At 49.0% G+C, this 25112-nt stretch overlaps 2 protein-coding genes across 6 annotated transcripts in view; one reads left to right on the forward strand and one right to left on the reverse strand.

Moving 5' to 3' along the window:
* neb (nebulin) overlaps positions 1–15406 on the forward strand; it is a 49486-nt gene extending 34080 nt beyond the window's left edge. Inside the window, exons 110-137 of one of the 5 annotated variants that reach the window (XM_068746514.1) lie at positions 4–111; positions 214–318; positions 390–494; positions 586–690; positions 780–884; positions 988–1098; positions 1175–1285; positions 1384–1485; positions 1661–1765; positions 2105–2194; positions 2834–2947; positions 3075–3179; positions 3683–3787; positions 4015–4119; positions 4658–4768; positions 5444–5554; positions 6118–6231; positions 6315–6419; positions 6511–6615; positions 6862–6966; positions 11394–11486; positions 11945–12037; positions 12478–12585; positions 13200–13386; positions 13740–13832; positions 14190–14333; positions 14426–14529; positions 14705–15406. In XM_068746514.1, coding sequence (XP_068602615.1) covers positions 4–111; positions 214–318; positions 390–494; positions 586–690; positions 780–884; positions 988–1098; positions 1175–1285; positions 1384–1485; positions 1661–1765; positions 2105–2194; positions 2834–2947; positions 3075–3179; positions 3683–3787; positions 4015–4119; positions 4658–4768; positions 5444–5554; positions 6118–6231; positions 6315–6419; positions 6511–6615; positions 6862–6966; positions 11394–11486; positions 11945–12037; positions 12478–12585; positions 13200–13386; positions 13740–13832; positions 14190–14333; positions 14426–14529; positions 14705–14878 — 3123 coding nt within the window. In that variant the 3' untranslated portion in view covers positions 14879–15406. The remainder of the gene's footprint in view (positions 1–3; positions 112–213; positions 319–389; positions 495–585; positions 691–779; positions 885–987; positions 1099–1174; positions 1286–1383; positions 1486–1660; positions 1766–2104; positions 2195–2833; positions 2948–3074; positions 3180–3682; positions 3788–4014; positions 4120–4657; positions 4769–5443; positions 5555–6117; positions 6232–6314; positions 6420–6510; positions 6616–6861; positions 6967–11393; positions 11487–11944; positions 12038–12477; positions 12586–13199; positions 13387–13739; positions 13833–14189; positions 14334–14425; positions 14530–14704) is intronic. The other 4 variants (XM_068746515.1, XM_068746516.1, XM_068746517.1 and 1 more) reach the window with 4 other exon arrangements.
* Positions 15407–15540: 134 nt separating this feature from the next.
* On the reverse strand, positions 15541–23326 carry LOC137902429 (TBC1 domain family member 8). Its single transcript, XM_068746519.1, has 20 exons — positions 23200–23326; positions 22368–22478; positions 22165–22283; positions 21846–22074; positions 21000–21240; positions 20372–20579; positions 20083–20280; positions 19856–20005; positions 19567–19717; positions 19239–19453; positions 18978–19095; positions 18272–18557; positions 18024–18162; positions 17833–17931; positions 17662–17730; positions 17287–17557; positions 17056–17121; positions 16878–16964; positions 16618–16727; positions 15541–16529 (listed from the first exon to the last, which is right to left on the reverse strand). The coding sequence occupies exons 1-20, from the start codon at positions 23324–23326 to the stop codon at positions 16194–16196; spliced, it is 3330 nt and encodes a 1109-aa protein (XP_068602620.1). The 3' UTR covers positions 15541–16193.
* Positions 23327–25112: the final 1786 nt, after the last annotated feature.

Consider the following 25112-nt stretch of genomic DNA (forward strand, 5'->3'; position numbering starts at 1 on the left):
TAGATCCGCTACAAGATGGAGCATAACAAGACCAAGGCGAAGGGATACACCTTGCCTTACGACACGCCCCACCAGCAGCTCATGAAGAAGGTGAAGGACATCACCAGCAACGTGAGTCCTCCTCTTCAGTCCGACGCTTTTACCACTTCTTGGCTTTCTCTTCAGATGCTAAATTAATTGCTGCGGGGTTTTTTTTGTCCATGCATCTTGCAGCTGAAGTACAAAGAAGTGTATGAGAAGAGCAAGGCCCACATCAACATGGACCCCGAGGCTCACGAGATCCGCGCCGCCAAGGAGGCCTACAGGAACATCACCAATGTGCGTCTTTCATGTCCCCCTTCTGGATTGAATTTGAGCTCCACCTAACCGGCTGCGTTTCTGTTTTCCAGCTCACCTACAAGACGAAATACGAAGCCACGAAGGACAAGTGGATCTGGACGGCAGACAGACCCGACTTCCTCAACGCCGCCAAGAACTCTTTGCAGCAGAGCGACGTGAGCCGCTGCTACTTCTTCTTCGTTTTCTCTGAGATTAACGGCATCCAGAAGTGGCATTGTGATTGTACTGCCTTTTCTATACCGGCAGGTTGAGTACAAGTACGACAAAGAGATGATGAAGGGTTGCGTGATACCCGTCGTCGACGACAAGTTGACCGTCCTGGCTTTGAAAAATGCGGAAATGGCCAGCATTGTAAGTATTTCTACATCAGAGGTATTATTAAATGAGTCATACATCCTTTTCAAACCTTAAGATTTAACCTGTTAACGCCCGACCTTTAGGTAAAGTACAAAGAGAAGTACGAAAAGGCAAAGGGCCACTACGTGCCTGTCAAAGACACCCCTCAAATCCTCCACGCCAAGGCCGTCCGCACTTTGGCATCAGAGGCGAGTGCTGCTCACTAAAAAATATGCTTTCCGCAGGACTAGAAGGTACACTGGATGGGTTAAACATTAAATCGTGTCTTTTAAATCTAAATCTCATCCGCAGAGCAAATACAAGGAGGCGAGTAAGAAGGACAGGCAGTCGGGCTCGTTCACCACGCTGCCTGAGACTCGTGACACCGCCCACAGCAAGGAGATCAACAAGCTCATCAGCGGGGTACAACAATAAGAGCACGGCAGCAAGCTCACGCCGCCTCCGCAGCCGGCACTGACACGCCGATATCTCATTACAGAAAGTGTACAAAGCCAAGTTTGAGAAGGAAAAGGGCAAGTCGGAGTACAACAATATGACCGTTCCACCGGATGTCCAACATGCCATGGACGTGGCGAGGAGTCAGAGCAACGTCAGTGAAGTTTAAATCAACTCCTGTTCAACTTTGGTGCAGTTTCATAGCTTCTTGTTTTCTTCTTTTTGTGTGTGTGTGTGTGTCTAAACCTGCAGATTTCCTACAAGAAGAACGCCAAAGCCAACCTCCACTACACCTCTGTGGTTGATCGTCCTGATATAAAGAAGGCTACCCAGGCGGCCAGGCTTATCAGTGAGGTAATCACATGCACAAAGAGTGCCGGATTAAGATTCAAATCTGCACCTCAAAGGCAGAAATATGAAAACAAGAGACTGAAATTTAACAACGATGACATAAAGTTGAAGCAGCCAAAGACAAAAGATGGAGTTTGCACATGCTCCTCTGATCCCCGTCGGGTTTTCTCTCCATCAGATCGGCTACCGTGAGAAGGCCCGAGAGGAGGCCAGCCGCGGAGGTTCTCTCGTCTACCGCCCAGACATCGATTTGGCCACTGAGGTGTCCAAACTGACCAGCCAGGTACACGAAAAAAAAAAAAAAACAGACTCATGAGGACCTCATGCAACCTTTGGTTATGACCTCCTAGAAAATGTCTATAATGGCACCTATATTTGTTAGAAATATAAAATGGCGGGAAAGAGCCACTCAGATTAGCTTCTGTCGCTAACATTTGCAGAGCAGTATAGCCGCTACAGGCCGAGCGCTTCCTCTCCCATTCCATATATATAATACGTTCATTGCTCCCACCGTCCACCCTTCCTCCATCCTTTCATTCTTCCCTGTCCTCTCTCCTTCCATAATGTCCTAGTGTGTGTGTGTGTGTGTGTTCTCATCCCTCCATCTCACTGCGCTTTGTAGGTGGAGGCAATGCCCTCCCGCCACGGAGCAGCTTCCTACGATACCCCCCAGATGCGCCACATTAAGAAAATGAGCGCCCTGACTAGTGATGTAAGGAGGTTTTCAGCCCTGAAACCGCCGGGGCTTCTGCCATTTGTCTGTCTCCTCTGCTGTCTGGTCGCGCTGCTCGTTTGCGTCTTGCTATACATAGATGCAGTATGTGTTGCGTTATTGCAGTATTTGCCCCAGTGTCAACAACACTAGCACTGGTGTAACTAGCAATGATGCTAATGAGTCTCGTTGTTTATTCCATTGTGTCTGTCTTGAAACCTGTGTCTGTCCAGCAGTCAGATTTAATGTGAACACTAAAGAACTGTGCAGGATGATTACATCTTAATGCTGGATTTACACATGTTTGTTTTGTTTTTGTTTTTTTGGGGGGGAAGAATCTCGCTTTCTCTTTAAAGCTCATTCCACTGAAAATTGACGGAGCAACCGATACTTGCTTCTGATGCACCGTCACAATCGTACTGTCCTACTTTTCTACTTGCTGTGTTGGACTCTGTTCACACGTTCTGCTGATAATGCATCTTGGGTGGCCGGGTTCTGCACCCGCAGAAGGCAAATTGAGACTTCTGAATGAAAAGGGGACTTTGGTCGATGCATGATTCACAGGTTTTTCCGGTTTTGACTGCTTTCATTTGTCCTCCGTAAGAAGATGGGAAACAACTTTCGCTGACTTTCTCACAGGTGAAGTACAAGGAGAAGTTCGACAAGGAGGTGAAAGGAAAGAGGCCGCACTATGACCTGAAGGAGAGTAAGATATACAAGACTTTGAAGGATGCTAACATTCTGGCTAGTGAGGTAAGCGCGCGCGCATATCCTGTCACGGCATGAAGATAAGCCGGGTTTTGATTACAAAGCTCGCCTGCCCGGAGAGATTTCTAGTTAGGAGAGTGTTTTCTTGCCCCCCCCCCCCCCCCCCCGGCAGGTGAAGTACAAAGGCGACCTGAAGAAGATCCATAAGCCCGTGACAGACATGGCCGAGTCTCTGTCTATGCAGCACGGCCTGAGCACCAGCAGACTCTCCAGCCAAGTAAGCCCTCTCAGCCCTGAACCCCCCCCCCCATCCACACACCTCACCCCCCCCCCCCCCCCCCACCCAGGAAGATGCTGGGAGTCAGTTCGGTTTCGGTTTTGCCGGAAATCCGTCTGAACTCAGCTTTTCCGTCACCTCTCTCAAGCATATGCACCATCTCATGGATTTACCCTCTCCGCTCTGACCCCATTTGGTGGTGACCCTTGCCCTTATCCCTGACCTTTTGACCTTTAACCTTCCCATACCATCACTATCCATCACTTCCTCACTCTCTCAGTTTGATTCTCCTCCTCCTGGATCTTCCATTAATGATCACTTAACATTGACTCTTCGTTTTTCTTTTTTTCCACCACGCAATTTTTAACTTCCATTTTTAATTTTCACCCATTTTTTCCCCCCCGCATGTCTTTTTTTCTCTCTCTGACATCGCTTGGGAGAGAGAGTCACTCTTTTTTCTCGTTGTACTGAGCTGTTTTACTTGACTGGGAATTCCCCCTTAGTACTGCTACAAGAAGAAATTTGAGGAGAGTAAGGGTCACTACCACATGATTCCCGACACACCAGAGCAGCTTCACCACAAGGAGGCCTCTGACCTTCAGAGCATCGTAAGTGATGAAGACTATGCCGGGCGACACTGCCGTGTGTCAACTCTTAATCCCCTAAAATCTTGTTTTTTTCCCCCAAAAAAATATTTATGCGGCGGTTATGCTAGCTGGGGGTAAATTACACACAAAAAAAAATTGTTTGATTAGCCTAGCATAACCAAATCAACAGGAACCGGCGTCAGATGTACCGGAGCAGTATTTATACACGTTTATGATGGCTGTTCCAGGTCAAGTACAAAGAGAAGTATGAGAAGGAGAGAGGCAAAGCCATGCTGGACTTTGAGACGCCCACGTATGTGACTGCTAAGGAGGCGCAGCACATGCAGAGCCAGGTAAAACCTCCGGGTTCAAATGCCTACGAATGCAAAACAGTGACGGTGATCGGCTTTTCTCTCGGGCTGAAGACTCTCCAGGGGCTGCGTTCGCGCGATCGGTCCTGCAACGCCTGCTGTGTTGTGTTGATGCGCTTCCGTTTGTTGGCTATTCTTCTGCGGTTTGGACTCACAGAACATTTGGGGGGGGGACCTTTTACAGTGTCTTCAGTGCCTAAACAATTATTGGTTACGATATCTTTTCATTCATCAGTTACTGTGATTCATTTCAGGTGAAAAAGTCACGCCTGCGTTGCTTTTTTTCTGTGTTTTGCCTTTGTAAAATGCGCAGGGATCAAACTGAACCTGATTCTAGACTCTCTTGCAGCATTTATTCAACGAACAGCACTCTCACACACGCGTACACACACTGATATTTAATCTAAATGTCATTATGAGGACACTGGTGTCGACCGGCGTGAGGTCGCTGCGCTGAACCAGCACCGCTTGCATGTGCTTGTCTGAAATCTGTCCCCTGTTTTGTGTTCGTGGCAACCAGAAAGACTACAAGAAGGACTTTGAGGAGCACATGAGGGGCAAGAACCTCTCAGGCTTGGAGGTCACCCCTGCCATGATGCATGTCAGACACGCCACCAAAATAGTTAGTGAGGTAACTAAAGGACGGCCGATCCCTGACCACCTCCCCATTTACCTCTATTTACCTCCCCCCATGTTTTATAATCATACTAAGACATCACAGCCACTGTCCCTCTTTCTCGTCACCACTTTTCCACCTGTCTTGACGTCTTGCCAAGATCCACGCGTGCTGTTGAATTTGTGTATGATGTACTACACTGCCATAAACTAACCCAACGTAGGGTAATTCTAGTGCCTTCCCTCTTTTGCACGACGGGTAGTAGAGTTTGTGCTCTTGGACTTTCTGCTTGGACTTTCACAATCAGGAGACAACAAATGTCCTTGAGATAAATCGTCTGCACGCAGTCGTCTGAGTGTTCAGCGCTGGTTTTTAAGGTGAAATGTTGACATGAACTGTGTATTTGTTGTTTCTTTACCCAGCCTGATAAAACATGATAAAACAATTCCTGCCAAAGTCACCCAAGTCCTCCAGTCTCTCGTTGAAAGCGTGACTTATTCTTAAAAGGCTTTATGGCATAATGATCAAATAAACCCAAACTCTTACACGGTCACTCTTCCCTTTTCTGGAGGGGAAGGCCTTGGTGACTTTGAGCTGACGGTATACTGTATATGGTCTGTCTCGTACGCCTTGGCCTGGCCTGCCTGTTTGCCCTTCTCTGCAGTCTCTTTGTTCTTCCATCCTGTGTAGAGAGAGTACAGGAGGGATCTCGAAGAGGGAGTGAAGGGTAAAGGGCTAACTGCACCGGAGGAAACTCCGGAGCTTTTGAGAGCAAGGAATGCCACTCAAATCCTGTGTGAGGTATGACAAACGGAAAGATGCAAGAGGAAACAGTATCTCAAGCGAGTGGCTTCCCAACCATCCTGCATCATCTGCTGCATCCTGCTTCCTTGTCACACTAAAAGGATCCCCGATTTGTCACTAATTACCCAGCGCTAGCCGTTATCCAAGTATAAGCTCACCATTTAACAATGCATTTTCTCTTACACTATCCCAGCTGAAAATGATGTTTCGAGTAAAGCAGTAGAGATTTGTTTTGGTATATGAACCGAAACAGAAAAAAAAACATAAGAAAAACTTGTGCATATTTACAAGAACTAATTATATCTAACACATTATTAACTACACCTGTTGTTTTTTCTTCTTCTTCCAGTTCAGTTTTGAGTGGCGATTCACACAAAATCTGCTGCCCTAATTGTCATATTTGTTATTCTAATTGCCTCTAACTGACTTTATTCACCGTTCCCTCAGGTGTTTTTTTGGATTTGCAGCCCCTCCCCTGCTACAGTATAGTAGACGTCCCATTATCTGCCGGTTGTGTCACTTCTTTTGTGTAACACATTTATGACTTAAACTATTTACAGAGAGAGTATAAGAAGTCGCTGGAGCAGGAGATCAAGGGAAAGGGAATGTTGGCTTTGGCTACAGACACCCCAGATTTCATGAGGGCCAGGAACGCTACTGACATCCTCAGCCAGGTCTGAGCCGTTGCTCCAGTTTGCCCCCATTCTGGTGTATTTAGAACTGTAAGCACGCATATTGATGCTCGCCTGGTCTTTAGATCAAGTACAAGCATACCGCCGAGATGGACCGGGCTAGCTACACATCGGTCATCGACACCCCAGACATCATCCACGCTCAGCAGATGAAGAACATCGTCAGCCAGGTGAGCGTCTCATCTGGCGTCTCTACGTCCGGAGACATTTCAAATGTCTGATAATGCCTAATTTATATTTTTGTGCTTTTATATACGACAGAAAAAGTACAGGGAGGAAGCTGAGAAGACCATGTCCCACTATGTCCCAGTTCTGGACACCCCAGAGATGCAAAGAGTCCGCGAGAACCAGAAGAACTTCAGCACTGTAAGTAAATGGATTAGACGGACTGCGTGAGGAAACCGATGGCTCCGTGTTTGCCTTCATGTCTGTTGTAAACTATCCCCAATACTTTATGCTTTTTGGACTCTTCTCTCATTTAATTGAGAAGAACATTCAGTGTTTTTTGTTCGGGTAAATGAATAGCTAACTTCCCTTTCTTTTCATCTTTCTCGTTGTAGCTCTTTAGCCTGGTGAACCGTTTTAACTGCACTTGTGTTTCTTTCTCTTTAGCTTCAATACCAGATTGACCTTAAAAACTCTAAGGGCAAAGTGTCTACTGTAAAGGACACTCCTGAAATGCTTCGTGTTAAAGAGAATACAAAGAATTTCAGCTTGGTATCTACTCCTTAATATATATATATATATATATTTTTTTTTTGTCTCCTAACATTTAACATTTATTTTTAACAATGTTTAAAAAACCTTTTCCCCCTATATTTAACAAATCCTGACATGCAGCCCATTTTAGGACCAAAGAGATATTTTTCTTTTAACCTTTAACCATTTTAGTTTAAACAACTAACCCTTAGTATAACATTTATATACAAAGAGTGCAGAGCTTGTGTGCTAAGCTCTTTGTTCGTGTTGTTGGAAAAGTGTCCAGACAAAAATGTGTCCTTTTTTAAATGTTTATTTATGTGTTTTGTTTTGTTGAGTGTGTTTTCAGACATGTGACCTATATTGATTGCAAAGGCACAAGCTAAATCAATTAAATCAAGAAGGTTCCTTTTTAATCCAAGAGTTCAGTTCCAAGCTAACAACTGGTTGCTGCTTTCGTTCCTCATCTACGTTAAGATTCAGTACAAAGAGGATTTGGGATCGGGAACAGCTTTGTCCGACACCCCCGAGATGGAGAGAGTTAAACGCAACCAGCGCAACGTTAGCACGGTACCCCACAGAGTGGCCCTGCCCTCCCCTATCTCATCCTCAACAAGTCTTTCCTTCATGTTCCCTCCTGTAGATCATAACCAGTGACCCTTTTCAATCAAACTTTATTGACATTATTTAAATGTATTTTTTGACTAATTGACTTTTCTTGATAATTAATTGCATCTAAATCATAAAGCAGGACATAAATATTTATCCATCTTATTTCCCAACCATCCAACTTTCACTTGAATATTGAAGAGACAATGTGACTTCAATCGATAGACGTGTCTGCTGCACATACTGTGTTTGTGTTTGTCTGACTCTGTACTTGTCTAACTTGTGCAATGGGCAGACACATTACAAGGACTCTCTGGGTCAAGGCACAGCCATACCAGACCTCCCTGAGGTGAAGCGGGTCCAAGATACCCAGAGGCATATCAGCACGGTAGAGGAAAAGGACTGCAGTGACCCTTATCCTACCCCCTTGTAATCCTTTCCCAACTACCGCCTCACCTCTCCTCCTAGTCTGAAAGTCTAGCAAATTTTATATTTTGGTCATTTCAGTTCCAGTTTTATCGTCATCAATCTGCACTAATTTTCACAAAGAAGATATTTTGGCAAAGCTTCTCATTAATCCAGGCGATATTCATCCAAAAGTTGAATCTAAAGCAACTGGACTTTGATTTTTTGGGTGGTTGAAGGTCTTTCAAATCTTATCCAAGATGCTTCTTCTGTTCTGACTAGTGGGAAGTTCAATTTCGTTAAGGTCGTGCCTTAACAGTTAGGTCAAAATCACTGTTATGGATTGTGGCATTGCTTGAGACACAAGTGGTTCGTTCAGCTGGACATCACGTGAGTCATTCACATCTTTCACTCGATTCAGGATGCGAACGATCGTGAAACCCCCATCACACAGCCAGGATTCTGTGTGTAGAAGCCCTCATTGTAATTAAAGCAAGTGGTGATTGGGCAGAGTTCAAAGAAAGGAGCCGGTCCAATCTGGCAGGAAGTCTGTTCTGCTGTGAAGGAAGTCTGTCTTGCTGTAGTCAATCACCTCCAGGATTTTAATCTTGTTGGAAGTTTGAATGTGATGTGGCATGTTTCCAACTAGGATGGATAATATTGTGGCAAGGTATCGTTCAGTGTTGTAATTGACTGAGTTAATGCTGCCGATAACGGGTCAGAGTGGCGTTCCTTTCGTATGTATGTTGGGTCGTCTTGTACTTTAGCCTCATGGATGAGAAACGTCTCAAACCAAAGTCCAGTTGCTTCAGACTCAACCTTCGAGCATTGGCATGATGCGGATGAATGAAAACCTACACCAACAGGTCACTTCGAATCAAAGCTTTGACAAGATTCCTTTTCCAGAATATTGACTTATTATTGGTAAACTAAGTAAAGCATACTTTATTTTATAGCAGAACATTCCTCCTACCCAACCTTCCGTCAGTTTGAGTGTCAATGTGTTGTTGTCAACTGCTCACAACACGTTGTGTCAAAGATTGTGAAAGGGTCAACATGTCTCCAGTACCGACTGTGTTTGTGTTTGTCTGACTCTGTACTTGTCTAACTTGTGCAATGGACAGATACAGTACAAGGACTCTCTGGGTCAAGGCACGGCCATACCAGACCTCCCTGAGGTGAAGCGGGTCCGAGATACCCAGAGGCATATCAGCACGGTAGAGGAAAAGGACTGCAGTGACCCTTATCCTACCCCCCTTATAATCACCCCCCCCCAACCACCGCCTCTCCTCTCCTACTGGTCTGAAAGTCTAGCAAATGTCCGTCCGTCCACCAGCCATGTGGTTCTTTGTTCTATCCTTCATCAATCAACACTAACTTCCATGAATGACTCCCTTTTCTCCACCCTTGAAGACTTTTTTTAAATTCACTTTTCCCCAAACAGAGTCTCTATTTTCTCTCAAAGTAGTCAAATTATCCCGTTTTGCTCTCAAAATTTAATTGTAGCATCAGTTACATGTGCCAACCCCGCACTGTTGTTGCCGGAGTCACCCAGATACAAACCCATTTGATTTTCAAGTCACTGAGGCCCCAAAAGTAAAAAGCACAAAGGCACCATTTCAAAATTTAAAAACGGAAAGAAAATAAGACTCTGAATTAAAATTTCATGCCAGAACACATTTCGAAACGTTTGGGACTGGGTTCATTTTTTTGTTCAACTGTTAACATCAGCCTCATCCGACGCCTTTGGTGCGAACCGACACGTCAGCTGTGAACTAACTATTCACTGGGATTTAAAGGATGTTTATTTCTGGAGGTAATTCATAACATCTAAACCGTGATGGAAAAAAAAAAACTAAATTAGCGCCATCGATTTTAAAGCAGAACATACGTTTTGTCACAGCCTTACTCATTATCAGCCGACCTAACGACCGCTGTCGTTTGAGTGTTGTTTCAAGGGTTGACATGTCAGCGTCTACAGTACCGACTGTGGTTGTGTTTGTGTTTGTCTGACTCTGTACTTGTCTAACTTGTGCAATGGACAGATACAATACAAGGACTCTCTGGGTCAAGGCACGGCCATACCAGACCTCCCTGAGGTGAAGCGGGTCCGAGATACCCAGAGGCATATCAGCACGGTAGAGGAAAAGGACTGCAGTGACCCTTATCCTACCCCCCTTATAATCACCCCCCGACTCGTCTGAAAGTCTAGCAAACTTTACATTTTGGTCATTTCTCGTTTCCCCTCATCAATCGACACTAACTTTCATGAATTAATCCTCTTTACTAGTCTTGATTTAGGACCTTCGTATTCACATTTCCACAAACAGTGACTCCATTTTCCCTTAAAGTAATCTGACTTTGCTGTTTTGTTTTATTCATGTTATTTTAGCATCGGTGACACATAAGAGAATAATACCTGCATGGTTCCCATCAGAGTGACCCCGCCCTCAGTCATCTCCTTCTCTGTCTTCCATACTTTCTGCATACCTCCTCCAAGCACCTCAGTCCCTCTACATTGTGATTTACACCAAAAATAATGGTCCGACATTTATTTTATCTATATTTTTTAGATTCCTTAACCATGAAAATAAACCTTTAGCAACCAAAATCACATTGACATTCAACATTATGCGTCATAAAGATAGAGGCTATTGTTTAGGTACAGTGTCTACAGTACCGACTGCGTTTGTGTTTGTCTGACTCTGTACTTGTCTAACTTGTGCAATGGACAGATACAGTACAAGGACTCTCTGGGTCAAGGCACAGCCATACCAGACCTCCCTGAGGTGAAGCGGGTCCGAGATACCCAGAGGCATATCAGCACGGTAGAGGAAAAGGACTGCAGTGACCCTTATCCTACCCCCCCCCCCCTTCTAGTCTGAAAGTTTAGAAAACTTTGAATTGTTCTCCTCCCACCCTAACTTCTATAAATCACTCCTATTTACGAGCCCCAGTGTTTTTCTTTTTTTTAAGTTTTCCCCTCTAACGTGAATATAAATCTTCCTTCCACTGTTTCTTCCACCATGTTTCCCTTTTTTGTGGTCTCATTTAAAGCTTCAGTACAAAGCAGAAGTAGGACAAGGCACATCAATATCAGACACCCCAGAGATGGAGAGGGTTAAACGCAATCAGCAGCACATTAGCACGGTATTCCAGAGTGACTCTGCAACCTTCTGTGCTGTTCACTCCTCATCCTCATCCTCCGACACGCTGTCATAACCGCTCTCTTGAGTCTTCACCAGGCAGATATAACCCCAGGGATCCCTGTAGGGTCAGCCTGCCCCCCCCCCCCCCCTTTCATTTCTCGGGTTCTTTCATTTCATGTCTGCTGTGGGTTTTGGTGCTGTGCTTGTGTCTTTCTTGGCTGCAACGTTCTCTCTCTGATCTGCTCTTTGCTTTCTTTGCTTAAAACCCAAACTGTTGGGTAGATCAAATACAGGGATTCCCTCGGACGAGGCACAGCGATACCGGACCTGCCCGAGGTGAAGCGGGTCAAACAAACCCAGAGGCACATCAGCTCGGTACTGGAAACCAACCGAACCACGTGTGGTCCTAACCGTAGAGAGTGGACAGCAATGCCCTGGCCATTCATCAATAATACCCATGAGCCTTTGCTATCCTCCCTTCCCTCCTCTTGTCATCTCATCCTCTTTTTGCTCGCCTCCATCCATCCGTCAGATCTGTGGTCTCCTGATCTCCATCATCTTCTGCCACTCTAATCTAGCCTCTTCGTCATCCGCACATCTAACTTTTTCCTTTTCCCCACTTCTTTTCTTTTAATCTTCAGCCGTCACCTTCACCTTTCCGTACTGCTTCTGTACTCCAGAAACAATGAATGTCACACCCTTCGCCAAAATGCCTAATCTGTAGTGCCGGACTAAGAGTTTAAGGTTAATCCAAGTCGATGAAGCCGTTGTGGTCCGTGTTTGGTTCAGAGTGTCTGATTAACCCCTTGGGGCGCTGTGCTTCTGTCCTGTAGGTGTTGTACAAAGACGGTACAGCCAAAGGAACCCCTGTGGTGTACACTCCAGAGATGGAGCGTGTCAAAAGGAACCAAGAAAACATTAGCTCGGTACCTTGGGAACCACCGCAAGAACACGCCATGTTAACCCTTCTCTAACCGACTTGTCTTCCTGCCTCTAGTTAATCGTTTAAATTTGCCCCACTGTGTTTAATACCACCAGCCGTGGTGTGTCTGTGCACAACTTGACCGCTAACCTCTCCCGTCGTAGAAACTAGCCCCTCTTCATCTTGTTCTCTGCCGTCAACGTCCGACCGAAGATTGGGACGCGATCTTTCCTGATTTAATAACCTCCCTGTAAAATCTTCCCTGCTAATTAATTTGTCCGACATCCCAGTCATGTCCCAGCCCGTTCCGTCAGCAGCTGTGTTTTTTTTGGCCACACCCCCCCTGCGCTGTGGATGCTTCTGTATGATGACTTTGGGTTTGATCTTGTCCCGGTGTTCACTGTGTCCTCTTTCCCCTCCTGTCCTGACTCGATTGTCCACCAGGTGCTCTACTCCGACAGTTTCCGCAAGCAGGTCCAGGGCAAGGCCGCTTTCGTCTTGGACACACCTGAGATGAGGCGTGTCAGGGAGACCCAGCGCATCATTTCTGGGGTGAGACTATTGTGTCGTTGGCTTCATTTATTTATTTAAGAAGTGGAACATCTCGTGTGGGTGGGCTGGAAAGGGTGGAGGAAAGTATCAGGTGTGCTCTGTGATAGGAGAGTATTGGCGAGGATGAAGGGAAAGGTCTACAAGACAGTGGTGAGGCCAGCCATGATGGACGGCTTAGAGAGTCGCTCTGAGGAAAAGACAGGAGGCGGAGCTACAAGTGGTGGAGATGAAGATGCTGAGGTTCTCCTTGGGAGTGACCAGGTTGGGATTAGGATTAGAAACGAGACAATAAGAGGGACAGTGAAGGTTAGACGTTTTGGACACAAGGTCAGAAAGGCCAGACTTTGATGGTTTGGACATGTCCAGAGGAGAGACGGGGACTATATCGGTAGAAGGATGCTGAGGATGGAACTTCAAGGGAACAGGACTAGAGGACGACCCAGGAGAAGATACGTGGACGTAGTGAGGGAGGACATGAGAGTGGCTGGTGTTGGGGAGGACGATGCAAAGGACAGGGAGTGAAGTGGGGAAAGTAGATTTGCTGTTGCGACCCCTCACGGGACACATCGTATGACGTGTCTCTACAATTGAGAATATCTATTAAAACGTTCCAGGTAAGATACCACGAAGACTTTGAGAAGAGCAAGGGCAGCTTCACCCCCACCACCTCCGACCCAGTGATGGAGCGGGTGAAGAAGAACACCCAGGACTTCAGCGACATCAACTACCGCGGCATCCAGAGGCGTGTGGTGGAGATGGAGCGGAGACGTGCCCAGGAGCACGACCAGGAGACCATCACCGGTACGGTCACGGCAAACGCTAAAGCTCCTGAGACACTTCAGCGGGAGCGAGTCTCCTGAACTCATGATTCCTCCAGATGTTTCTCGTCGCCCTCTTATAGACGTGAAACGATCTCGGCTCAAATTAGAACGCTGGAACTTCTGAAGCGTGTTGGAAATCTTAATTTTGCAACAGACACTAGACAAAAAACTGACAAAGGAGTCTTTGAGGATGCTGGGAAAACCTCACCGAAGAGTTTTGAGAATTGCTAAAGGACTCTTATGTTAAGAATTAACAAAGTTAAATTCCCCCCAAATGTAATGTAAAGTAACTAAAACCATGTTTGAAAGACTTGGAATGTTTCTGACTCTCAGATCTGCGTGTGTGGCGCACAAACCCCGGCTCTGTGTTTGACTACGACCCCGCCGAGGACAACATCCAGTCCAGGAGTCTGCACATGATGTCAGGTGAGACTCAAAGTGGACGGCATTTCATTGGTTTTACACAAACGTATTAAATCTAGGTCTGAGACGAGAAACACATCCATGTTTTCCGTTTTATTTGTACTAGCCAGGGCGAATATTATCAACTCTATCACTCTCCTCCTGCCTGTCCTTGTCTCTGTCTCTGTCAATCTCAACCCAGCCGGTCAAGACAGATGCCTATGAGTCTTTAGGTTCTGTTCAAGGTTTCTGCCTGTTAAAGGGCAGTTTTTCCATGCCTCCATCTCCAGAGTTGGGTTCTGTCTTTCCCTGCCACACCTGTAAAGTTCCTGTTACGATCTGTTGCTATAGAAATAGAATTTCTGTCTTGAATTCTGACAGTTCAAGCTCAGCGTCGCAGCAAGGAGCATTCCCGCTCCACCAGCGCCTTGAGCGGCGGCGGCGCTGAGGAAAAGTCCGAGGTCTCCCAGGATCCGGATCACCACATGTCCCTCTACAGCAACGGCTTCATGGCCACCTCGACGGGTAACGATCCAGACGACGACGAACGAACACTCCCGGATCATATTTCCTGTTGGAGCGCCGGTTTTTAAATCTGTGGCTTCCTCGTGTTTTAGGTTACCAGCATGCTAAAACCGTGGAGCTGCAGCAGAGGTCATCATCAGTGGCCACCCAGCAGACCACGGTCTCCTCCGTGCCCTCACACCCCTCCACCACCGGGGTGAGTAACACACACACACACACAACTCAACACGTCTTTTACTGGGGCAACAATTTTCGGTTTATTTTCGGTGGTGCGTTCAGGCTCTGGTAAACTTTTGGACAGGACAGTGTTTATCCCAGGTTAGACGTGCGCTTCCAATGCCAACTGGCACCGATTCCTTTCCCCCGTGCAGAAAACTGTGCGCGCCATGTACGACTACGCCGCAGCCGACGGCGACGAGGTGGCCTTCAAGGACGGCGACGTCATCGTCAACGTGCAGGCCATCGACGAGGGCTGGATGTACGGCACGGTGCAGCGCACCGGCAAGACCGGCATGCTGCCGGCCAACTACGTCGAAGCCGTCTAAAGACAAGAGCCCGCCCACCGTCCCTCCGGAGTGGGCGAGAAGCCTTCCACAGGGGGGGGGGGGGGGGGGGATCTGATTGGTCCTTCCGTGATCACAACTGTGGTTTAGTGTAGTTTGTAGGTCTGTCAGTGCATTTGGGACTGTGCTGCCCCCCCGTTGCCCGTGGATACGACATAAGCATCATGACGTGACTCATATATTACGCCTTATACACATTATGGTGTAAACGTTCTGAGAGTAGGATGTCTCACTAATATAGCTCCTCATAATGTAAATGTAACAAACTTTTAGTCGCGTTCTCCGGAGCCTTTTCTCATGAAAACGATGAAATGGAATTAAAAATCGAATTCTAGTTTATGGAGTCCGTTACCATCGACCTCCTCGATGATGAAGACGCTCCTGACGAGTTCCGATTCAAGCCTCGGCCTTCCCTCCTCTTCGCTGAAGGCCGGCCACTAGTAGAGTGTGTGTTTTGTTTCTTCCTCTACCTTTCGATCAGTAGCTAATAAAGCACACTAAGCTCCCGCAGCTCTCTGCCTACCGTCTCGTCCTTTGTCAGACCGGATTCTTCTTTGAGAACCGACCAATCATTCTGCATCTCTGTCCGATCAGATTAGTCGAATCGTTTGAAAACATATTTATTTTTGATGTTCAGGTGTAAAATATATAAACATCAGAACACAGGATGCGGTTTGTCCATAAGGCAGCACCGTAGAGGACTTCGACCTTTTAATCAGGCAGCCTTTAAACAGTTAAATTGTTTTATTACAGTGTTATTGATCAGTCATAGCTCATTATAAAAGGAAGGCATTTGGGGGTTTTCAGGTTGTAAACATCTCTGGTAAATTTAGCTCCAGTGAATGTTTGACCTTGATGAAAATGAAAATATTTAATCAAAATTTCTAATTGATTTAAGAATTATATTTACAGTCTCGATTAGAATAATCCTGAGTGTGTAACGTTTAGAATCTCATTTAACAGTTATTACATGGAAATTACATTGTTATTAACTTCACTATGAGTCACCAGGGATATTTGACAAGCTTTCCGACCCCAAAATGAACTGAACGGTAAAAATAAGCAATCGCATCTCCCCCTTTAATCAGTCACATCTTAAATATTCTTTACAAAAGGTCGAAATGAAGACGGATTATTCGTCCACAGTTCAACGTGAAAACTGCGTTTTTGGCTCAAAATGAAAAAGGAAAAGAAAAACATTCCCTCCGTTTTAATTCAGGCTGGAGTCCTGCTCTGGACGTACGAATGTCACGTCTCCCTGACGCCTGCTGCGTCCCGTCGGGGCCTTCGTTTTGGGTCATCTGGCCCCTTGCTGCAGCATCAGCAACCCGGCTCGCTGGTGGTACTGCTTCTCCTTGGCCTCTGCCATTTTGGCAGGCAGGTCGAGCGGCTTCTCGAAGAAGTTCACCAGCACCTGCTCGGTCAGCAGGGACGCCAGGATCTGAGCGTAGCTGACCGTCCACTCGTCGTCCTCTGAACCCTCCCGGCCCGCTCCCGGCGCCGCTCGGTGTCCCGCCTCGCCGATCTGCAGCACGAGGCTGGTCACCGTGGCGATGGCCTGGAAAAGGTCGCTTTCCTCCGGGTCAGCGTGGAACATGCCGTAGAGCGTCTTGCAGAACTGGATGAACTCGCGCTGTGGGGGGCGGGGGGGTTTGGGTTCAGAAGCTCGCCTATGGATGGGGTGAAGAGTGGATCCTGCGCCACGCTGGTTCTCCCCCTACCTGGTTCATGAGTGGCAGAGGCTTCTCCGCGTCGCGCTCCTTCTCCTTGGCCAGATCCTGCAGCATCTGCTTCAGCTGCTCCTGGTAGTCCTTCCCCTCCCCCCGAGCGTCTGGAACGACAGCCGGAGAATCGGTTTACATTCACCCAGAACGCCGACCTGGCGAGGCACATTGTGTTTTCGCGTCTTTGGCTGCGGCACGTTGTGCCGAGCTAAAGTACACGATTAGCTGAGGGAAGCGCGGCGTGTGTTTGGACCGACCAGAGGGCAGGTTAACATATAGCGGTCTGCTTGTGGACAGCAGGGGGCTCTTCATCAGAGAGGGGTCATCTTCACTTTGGGTCAGAGCTGCAGACACATGAAGGTAATCACTTAGCTTCATTCCCTCATCCATCCATTCATCCATCCGTCCGTCCGTCCAGGCGACGGGATGACTGACCTGGTGGGATGTGGAGACGGTACAGCAGCCGGATTTTCTCGTTCAGCTCTCCGCAGTACAGAGTATCTGATCACCGGATCAATAAGATATATTAGGTCTGTTCTATTCTTATTCAATCACTCTCACTTTGAAGGAATATTCTCACGGACTTTATTTTGAAAAAACCCGCCAAAATGAGATCCGGTTCAGCATAACCGGGACAGTCCTGAAGCTCCGCCTCCCTTTACCTACCAAGCCAACCGGCAAACTCTCGGAAGGCGACCAGGTTGTCGCGCTCCAGGTCCAGTAGGGTGAAGGTGCGGTTGGCCAGCGTGTCGGCGTGCTCGTTGGACCCGGCGGGCCACGGCACCAGCAGCCCATACAGGCTCTTGAACTGGGGGCGGTCGAGCCGGTACAGGCGCTCCAGGAAGGACCGACCGGCGCTGCTGTGATGCCAGGACGCCACCTCGGCCGCCGCCGCCGAGCTGCGGTCGCCCCAGTACAGGCTGATGAAGTGCTCCGTCTGGACAGGGCGGACAGAAAGGTGTGTGTGTGTGTGGGGGGGGGGGGGGGGGTTAGCAACACAATCAGTCATCTTTGCGTTAACGGAGGAGGGATGATCGTCACCTTGAAGAGGTCGTAGACGTCGGCGAGCATCTCCGGAGAGAAGGAAACGTCTGAAGTCACGACTCTCAACTGTACAAGCGCACACGAAGGGGATTGTAACGCCAGACTGGGTGTTACACACGCACGCACACACACACACACGCACACACACGTGCGCTCCCGTCTGCTCACAGCGTTTTCTTTGGCGTTATCTTCATGAGCCTGCAACACTCGGATTCGGTGTCCACAGCGAAGCCTCTCGATCTGCCTCACCGTCAGGTCTCCGAATTTCTGCCGCAAAGGGAAAAACGCAAAAAAAAACCCCCGTCTCGCCAGCTCTGAGGTTCGTGCGTAAAAATCGAGGCGTCCAACGCGCTCCTGACCTCGTAGGACTCGTTGACCAGGTCGGTGATGTTTGTGCGTCCCGCGGCGAGGTCGTCGGCATCGCTGCTGGACTCCGGCGCAGCGGGCGGGGGGGAGGACGCGCGAGATGACTCTTCACCCCCGACCTGGTCCAGGAACCTACAAGGTAGAGCAGAGCGTCCACCGCCCGACATTCTATTTGTGTCACACGTTTTTTTTTTTTAAGTAATAAATTTTCCAGGACTGAATTGCCAATCCCAGATTTTACCCCGTGAGAATCATCAGCGCCTGCCCGTCGTCCGTGCTGGAGGAGAGCCGCGCGGCGTTGGCCCCCAGCACCGCCAGGCCCAACTGGAAGATGGCTTTGATGCCGTGGAAGAAGAAGCAGTCGACCACGCAGACGGCGCTGCGGAACGGCAGGACGCTGAGGAAGAGGGTGAGGAACCACGAGAGGGAGACGGAGGAGAGGGCGGAGAGGTCGGGAATGCGCTCGGCCAGCTCCGGCAGACGCTCCGCGATCAGCTCCTCGAACACCGACTGGTCCACCTGAGCTCCTGGGGGGGGAGGAGGTAATGGTGGGTCAGGCAGAGGGAGGTGTGGTGGTGGAGGTTTGGCCACTAGATGGCAGCAAAGCCGAGCACAGCGTTTCGCTCTGATGTCACCGTAATAGAAAGTCTTAAGTCACATGCTTATACTTTATTTATTTTATTCCTCATCTTCTGCACAACTAATCCACAGTCATACGAATACTATTTAAAGATGGAAACGGATCAGAACCATCTGGACACGAGCAGAAAGAGGAAACCGCTTCAAACGCACCTTCTGAGACTGCAGGACAAAGACAGGAAAGGAGCGGACTATTTTTAGGATCAGACAGACAAAGAAGGACGACCTCAAACGGCTCGCGCTTCCAAGTCAAGCGCCTGATCGAAGTCTCTCCGCCCCCCTGCCCCCCCGGGCCCCTGACCTCTCACCTATGACCCTGCGGTTGAAGTAGTCGGGCAGCATCCTCTCGCAGACGGCCACCAGCAGCCAGAAAGCTTCTTCTTCTTTGGCGTAGAGCAGCAGCACCGACGCCAGGATGTTCATAGACTGGAGAGAGGAAGCAGAGGACGAGTTTGAACCGGCACGCCGTTTTATACGAAATCGAAACCATCGAGTCGATTCAACCGTTTAAGTGCTGATTTCTAAATCGCAGCAAGTTAAAGTAAAACGCGCACACGTGATCCAGATACCTGGCAGTAGCCGATCTTGGGGTTGCGGTGGGCGTACGCGGTGAGGACGCGCCTCAGCGCCGCGATGCCGGTGGGGTTCTGAAAGGCGGGGTGGTCGGGTAGGGAGCGGTGGAGGTCCCGCTCAATCTCCTCCGTGGCCAGGCTGCTCTGGCCCATGGCCTTCTGCACCAGGGCGGCGTAATACCCGCGGTGGGACTCCAGCTCCGAGGACGCGTCTGGAAGGACCAGAGAGGGGGGGGGGGGGGGGGGGAGGAGTTCCGTCAAGGAGCACGGAAAGCCTCTCCCCCCCCCCCCCCCCCCAGAAGGATCCAGCTCGTCTCAATCTCACCGGACAGCGTCATCCATAGCTCCCCTCGCAGCGACTCCGGGATCCCCATGGCAACCAGTCTTTGGGTCTTCTCGGTGCGGAACATGTGGACGCCGCGGCCGAACTCGGAGAAGTGTTCCTCCCAGAGCTGCTCCTTCGCCTGCTCCACGCTCTGGAGAAGCACGCACGCACACACACACACACGCACGCGCACACGCACGCACACACACACACGATGAGGCCGCAGCAGCGTTTCCTCTTTCTTCTAATCCATCGATGGGTATTTTTGCCGTGGTGGATTCGGCTCCACCTCGTCGCCGTCGGTTCCCGGCCGGTTGAGGTGGAACGCCGTCATCAGCGCCTCGCTGTTGACGGTGTTGCGTAGGACCTGCTCTTCGATCTCCTCCTCGTCCGAGTGCCCGCCGTCGTAGTAAAAGGTGTAGTAAGGCGTCGGGGCGCTCTGAGGGAGACACGGCGAGTTTAAAAAACGACTGGCGCCGCCTTAAATGACGCCGCCGCCGCCACACACACACGCACCATGCTCCTCTTGCCGTCTGTCCTGCCGCGGAACACGGACCGTTTCCACTGCAGAGCTCGGAGTCTGGCGTTCAAGCTCTCGACCAGCTGGTCTCGGTCCGGCAGCTCGATGAGCTGGAACGCCTTCTTGGTCCGGACGCTCACGATGACGGGATTGGGAAGCAGGCTGGTGCTCTCCGCTTTCTCGATGGACAGAATCTGACGGGGAAAGACGGCCGCCTGTGATCCGTTTTGTGGATCCGTCTGAGGTTTCTGCCTGTTAAGAGCAGGCCTTTCGGGGCGGCTTTACCTCGGAGAGCGGCAGGAGCAGGAGGCAGTGGCCTTCGTCCCGGCTGGAGAAGCACAGGTACGAGCCGGTGGCGTAGAGCGTCCCGCCCGTGTGGCAGCGGGCGTGGGGCGTCCACACGGCGCAGGGCGCCACCTCGTGGAGCTTCTCGGCCCGAGGGAGGCGGAACAGAGCCAGGACGTACTCCCTTAACGCCTGCTCCTCCAGGATCCTGGCGAGACGGGCCAAAGACGGAAAAAAGCAAATGATCCAGCGACACGTCCGGCTGTGAAACGATCTTCCCACCGATTTGTGACATCGCTATCGACCCACCGAAGTCTTCCAACAGAGGAAGAGGAAGTGACCAAATATGGAACAATCGTTGCTCTACGGCAAGCAGCAAGGACTAATCCGCCATAAAAGGCTCCACAGGTCCTGAAAATCTGGTTTATGCGTCGTGTTGTACCGCAGGGCGTTATTACATCACCGGTGGGTGTGGTTACAACTCCAAGAGGGGTAGTTCTGACCCGGGAACGCCCCGGTGCTGATGCTGGGTGTGGTTTCATCCTCAATAAAAGCGGGTCGAAAGCTAAATTTCAACCTTTTTTTTCACATTAACATATCGCCCTTCGACACCAGAACCAGCACCGACCTCTTGGTGATGCGCGCCGGCTGCTGCAGGACCCGGTCCAGCTCCAGACCTTCGCTGTCCAGCAGCCGCCTGAGGGCGATGTCAGCCAGCTGACCTATGACCCCGAACACCTCGTCCAGGTTGAGGAACATGGAGAAGTCCCTCTGCCGCTGCCGGGTGCTCACCCGGATCGCCTCCGTCATCAGGCTGGTGGCGACCCGCTCCAACCGCGTGATCTCCGCCCACGGAATCACGAACTTGACTGAAGAAAGAGAAGAGTGTAAAAGAAAATGCGTGATTTTTCTTTTAAAGACCGACTCGCATGCGGAGACGGTTCTGGTGCGCGAAGCGGCGAATTCGAAGCGGCTGCAAGAATCTTTCAGGCTTCGGCGAGCCTCGACCGGCGCCTGAGCTGAGGCTTTGATGTTTGCACAGCGGCAGTCAGCTGACGGGCCTGCGGGCGTTTTTACGACACAATCGGTGACCCATTTCAGAAAGTCACAAGGTCGAGCTGGCCGAGAGGTTTAGAGGAGGACGTCGAGGCCGCACACGGAGCCGGGTTTTTGTTTTTAAAGCAAATAGTCTTTAAAAACTGCAGCCACAGCTAATCGCCGAAGTGCGTCGTTAAACACATTCATTCCAAACCAATCGGCGGCGGCGTTCCCCAAATCCTATCCAATCAGAACGCCCCGTTTCTCGCCGCCGCTTTCGCAAAACGTGACGATAGGCCAAACAAACCGTAGAAAAGCATCTTTGTTTTTGGAGATTCTTTATTCCGTCATGAGTCACGTCCCCCCCCCCCAAAAAAATGCATCATGCGTTACCATGGCGACGTCACAGGAACGCATTACACTTCGGTATACGCACCTTCCTTCCCCAGCAGGAAGGAGTAGAAGGACAGGTGGTTGATGCTGAGGAAGAGGAAGCCCTGTCGGGGCACCCGGCCCTTCCAGCAGCAGCAGGAGTAGAACGTCACCAGTCTCTCCGACGGGGGGAGGCCGAAGTGCAGCTCGAACTTCAGCAGCGCCTCCCTGAACCTCTCCGGGTCGTCTTCCTGGGCCGCCTGGCGACCCCGGACCTCCTCCGCAATGAGGCCCTACGGAAGAGGAAGCTTTTTTTTATCCCATCAGGATTTACATTATGGAAGTCTACCCCCCGCCCCCCCCACCCCCGTCAGGTTTCACACCTTGACTTTTCCTTTCACGAAGCTGGCAGCGTCCTCCTTGTTCTCGAACACCGACAGCGACTGAAGCAGGTTGTGGAGCAGCCAGTCCCAGTGCTTGTTCACCTCCTCCAGAGCAACTCCTGACAGACGGCGAGGAGGGGAGGGATTTAACAGCGTGGGGGGGGGGGGGGGCACGTCAACCCTATGCTGATGATTCCGCTCACCACTGGCGATCACCCAGCTCATCTGGGAGCCGGGAATCTGGAGGAGAATCCGGAACGGTGTGACCCTGGCGTTGGAGTCCAGGACCGTGTCCAGTGCCCCGACCAGAAGACCTGCAGACATCGAGACTCACGCTGGGACTGATGCTTTTACAGCCCCCCCCCCCCCGCCCCCGTTGCTTCACGTCGGAGCGTTGAATTACGGCTAAACGGTCGACAACGGAAGCTTCGAAGTCAGTCGGTCTGTGTTTATGAGGCGTTGCGGAGGAAAGGCTTTGGGGGTGAAAGGTCAGATCAGCTGCCCCACAGCCCTCCTCGGGCCTCCACGGCGCCGCGATCCAGGCCAGAAGGTGCGGTTTTCATAACACTGAATTTCAGTTTCTGAAAAGTCAGACCTGCAGCCGAAGAAACGGACAAAAGCTTCTCCTGTTTCCTCCGCCCGCGTGGCTGCAGCGCCAAAGGGAAGGCCGTTTTAACGACATGACAACGGGACTTGACCCTTGACCCCTTTTCGCTACGGCGACAGCAGGAACAAACGAAACAAATGACAAAAGGATTTGTCAGGAGGGCTTCGTGTCTAGCTGCGCCCCTGGAGGAGACCAAACCGGTTTGGACCACGCTCACCTGTCACCTTTGTTTCTGGAGCAGAGGCCTTCCTGTGAGCCCCGTGGCAGGAAAGCTTCATGTTTCAGTTTAAAAACACTTTAATAATATTAATAACGACTAAACTCTTCATTTGTAACTTCTTGGACACCCCCTTGTTTACATCGGGGTTTTTTTTTATGTTGTTTCTAACACTGATTCTCCTGATCCAGAGCGTTACCTGTGGCCTTACCTGTGATCCTCCCTGTCGGCTCCCCGTGGCCTCTCCTCCTCTGCAGGAGGAAGAAATCGTTGCTCCTCTCCGTCACCCACAGCTTCAGGGCGTTTTTCAGCAAAACTTCCTCCGGGTTCAGCCACATATCGGCCGGTCGGGAGGGACCGGACCGCCGTCTCGGTCTCCGCAGCGGTGGGGGGGGGGGGTGAAGTTTCTCCTGCCTGTCGCCCCGGATCGGGATCGAACCCGCTCGATCCTACAACGGCGGGTTTTCGCGATTATCCATGATTATCCTGCAGAAAGAGTTGCAGGCTGCACCGAACCGCGTCTGCTCGCTCACGCCCGATGGGCAGCAGCTGTACACACTGTTCCAAGATCGTCTATTGAGACGATGACTCACTCAGAGGGAGGGGGGGGGGGTCGTTAATCTGTGTTAATCTTTTTTCGATTATCGGAAAATAATATTTTTCCCTCTCTTTACACCTTCTCAAAACATTATCGAAATTAGCACAAAAAACCCCAAAAGTTTTAATATTTGTAAAATTAGAATTATAAATAAACCACCACCGTTAATACTATTATTACTACTATGCTACTACGTAGAACAATAACTCAGAGGAAGACACTTCAAAAAAAATTCCGCAAGATTGAGTAGAGAAAAGAATTTAAATAAATGTTTTACACATAATCACAATAATTTAATTCAGTGTGTTATTATTAATATTATTATTATTATTATGTTATTATTATTGTTGTTAATGCGGAAAAACGAAACCAGAGGAAACCTTTCTCGTACAAAAGTTATTCATATTGACGAGGGAAGTGGTTTCTGAAAAACCGGGACAGAGTGGAAGATCTTCATTTATTTCATTTACTTCCGCATTTCTCCAACTTTCTCTTACGCCATTTCCGGGGGAGGGTTACTGGCCTGTGATTGGCTGTTCACCTGAAACGCTGTTCAGGTACGCTCCACGATCATTATCACACAGAGGCCCATTGTTTATAGCCATTTTAGATGCCCGGTTATTACCGGATGAATCTATTGATCACTACAAGAAAATATCAAATTAGAATTAAATTAATACTTTTCTTACACAAACAGAAAAATCCTTCATTTTAATACTAACTTCTTAATAAGATGAAAAAGAAAACGATGCAAGTGAAAAATAAATCAATTAATGAATAAATAATAAGAATTGTGTTCTATTGTGTGTGGGGTTTTTTTTTGTTTTTTTTACAGAAACATTATTAGTTTCATGTTCTGTCAACACAAACATGATGCGATGGCAGACTTCATATGAAAACGTGTACATTATTACATTATTATTACAAGGATTTACAACCCCTGCTGTGTCCTGGATTACATTCATTATCATGGATTAAATCCTCCAGACTACATGAGGTATAAAATGTTTGTTTTTTTGGTCTTCTCAACAGGGAACCCCAGGCTAGGAATTTGTTGTTGACTCTCCATCCACTTCACACCCAGCATGCTCTACTGCTCTCGATATTTTTTTTTCTGGCCTCCCCTCATTCATGCTTCAACTATTTCAACAGGAAACCAGCCACTGATGAAACAGGAACAAAGAATAACTTGAAAAAGGATCTGTTTATTTGCCCTTACTGTATTAACAGTACTGAAACAATCAAAACACACAGAAGGGCTTCTCTTAACCGAGTTTTCCCCTGTTTGGAAAATATGTTAGATTAACATACCAACCATTATTTGGTCACTCATTGATCAGATTAAAGTAAAGGAAAATAAAGAAGGGACGACTCAACAAAAACAGTCCTGCCCGAGGATTTTCTGAACCCAAACTAAAATGAGAAATGATTCGAACTAAGAATAACTACAATCGCTTTAAAACATGCGGATCGCAGGGCGGATCAACAGCACCTGTTTGGTCTACAAATGGAATCCTGCGCTCGCA

The sequence above is a fragment of the Brachionichthys hirsutus genome, chromosome 12 (genome assembly GCF_040956055.1).
Source record: "Brachionichthys hirsutus isolate HB-005 chromosome 12, CSIRO-AGI_Bhir_v1, whole genome shotgun sequence".
NCBI lineage: Eukaryota > Metazoa > Chordata > Actinopteri > Lophiiformes > Brachionichthyidae > Brachionichthys > Brachionichthys hirsutus.

Bases quoted from the DNA above. Each gene is read 5' to 3' on its own strand.
- LOC137902429 (XM_068746519.1), bottom strand. From the start codon at position 23,326: ATGTGGCTGAACCCGGAGGAAGTTTTGCTGAAAAACGCCCTGAAGCTG. The intron at 17,558-17,661 runs GTGACGATCATC...CGCCCTGTCCAG, and splicing joins ACGTCTACGACCTCTTCAAG to ACGGAGCACTTCATCAGCCT. The intron at 16,965-17,055 runs GTCAGTCATCCC...ATGTGTCTGCAG, and splicing joins CCGTCTCCACATCCCACCAG to CTCTGACCCAAAGTGAAGAT.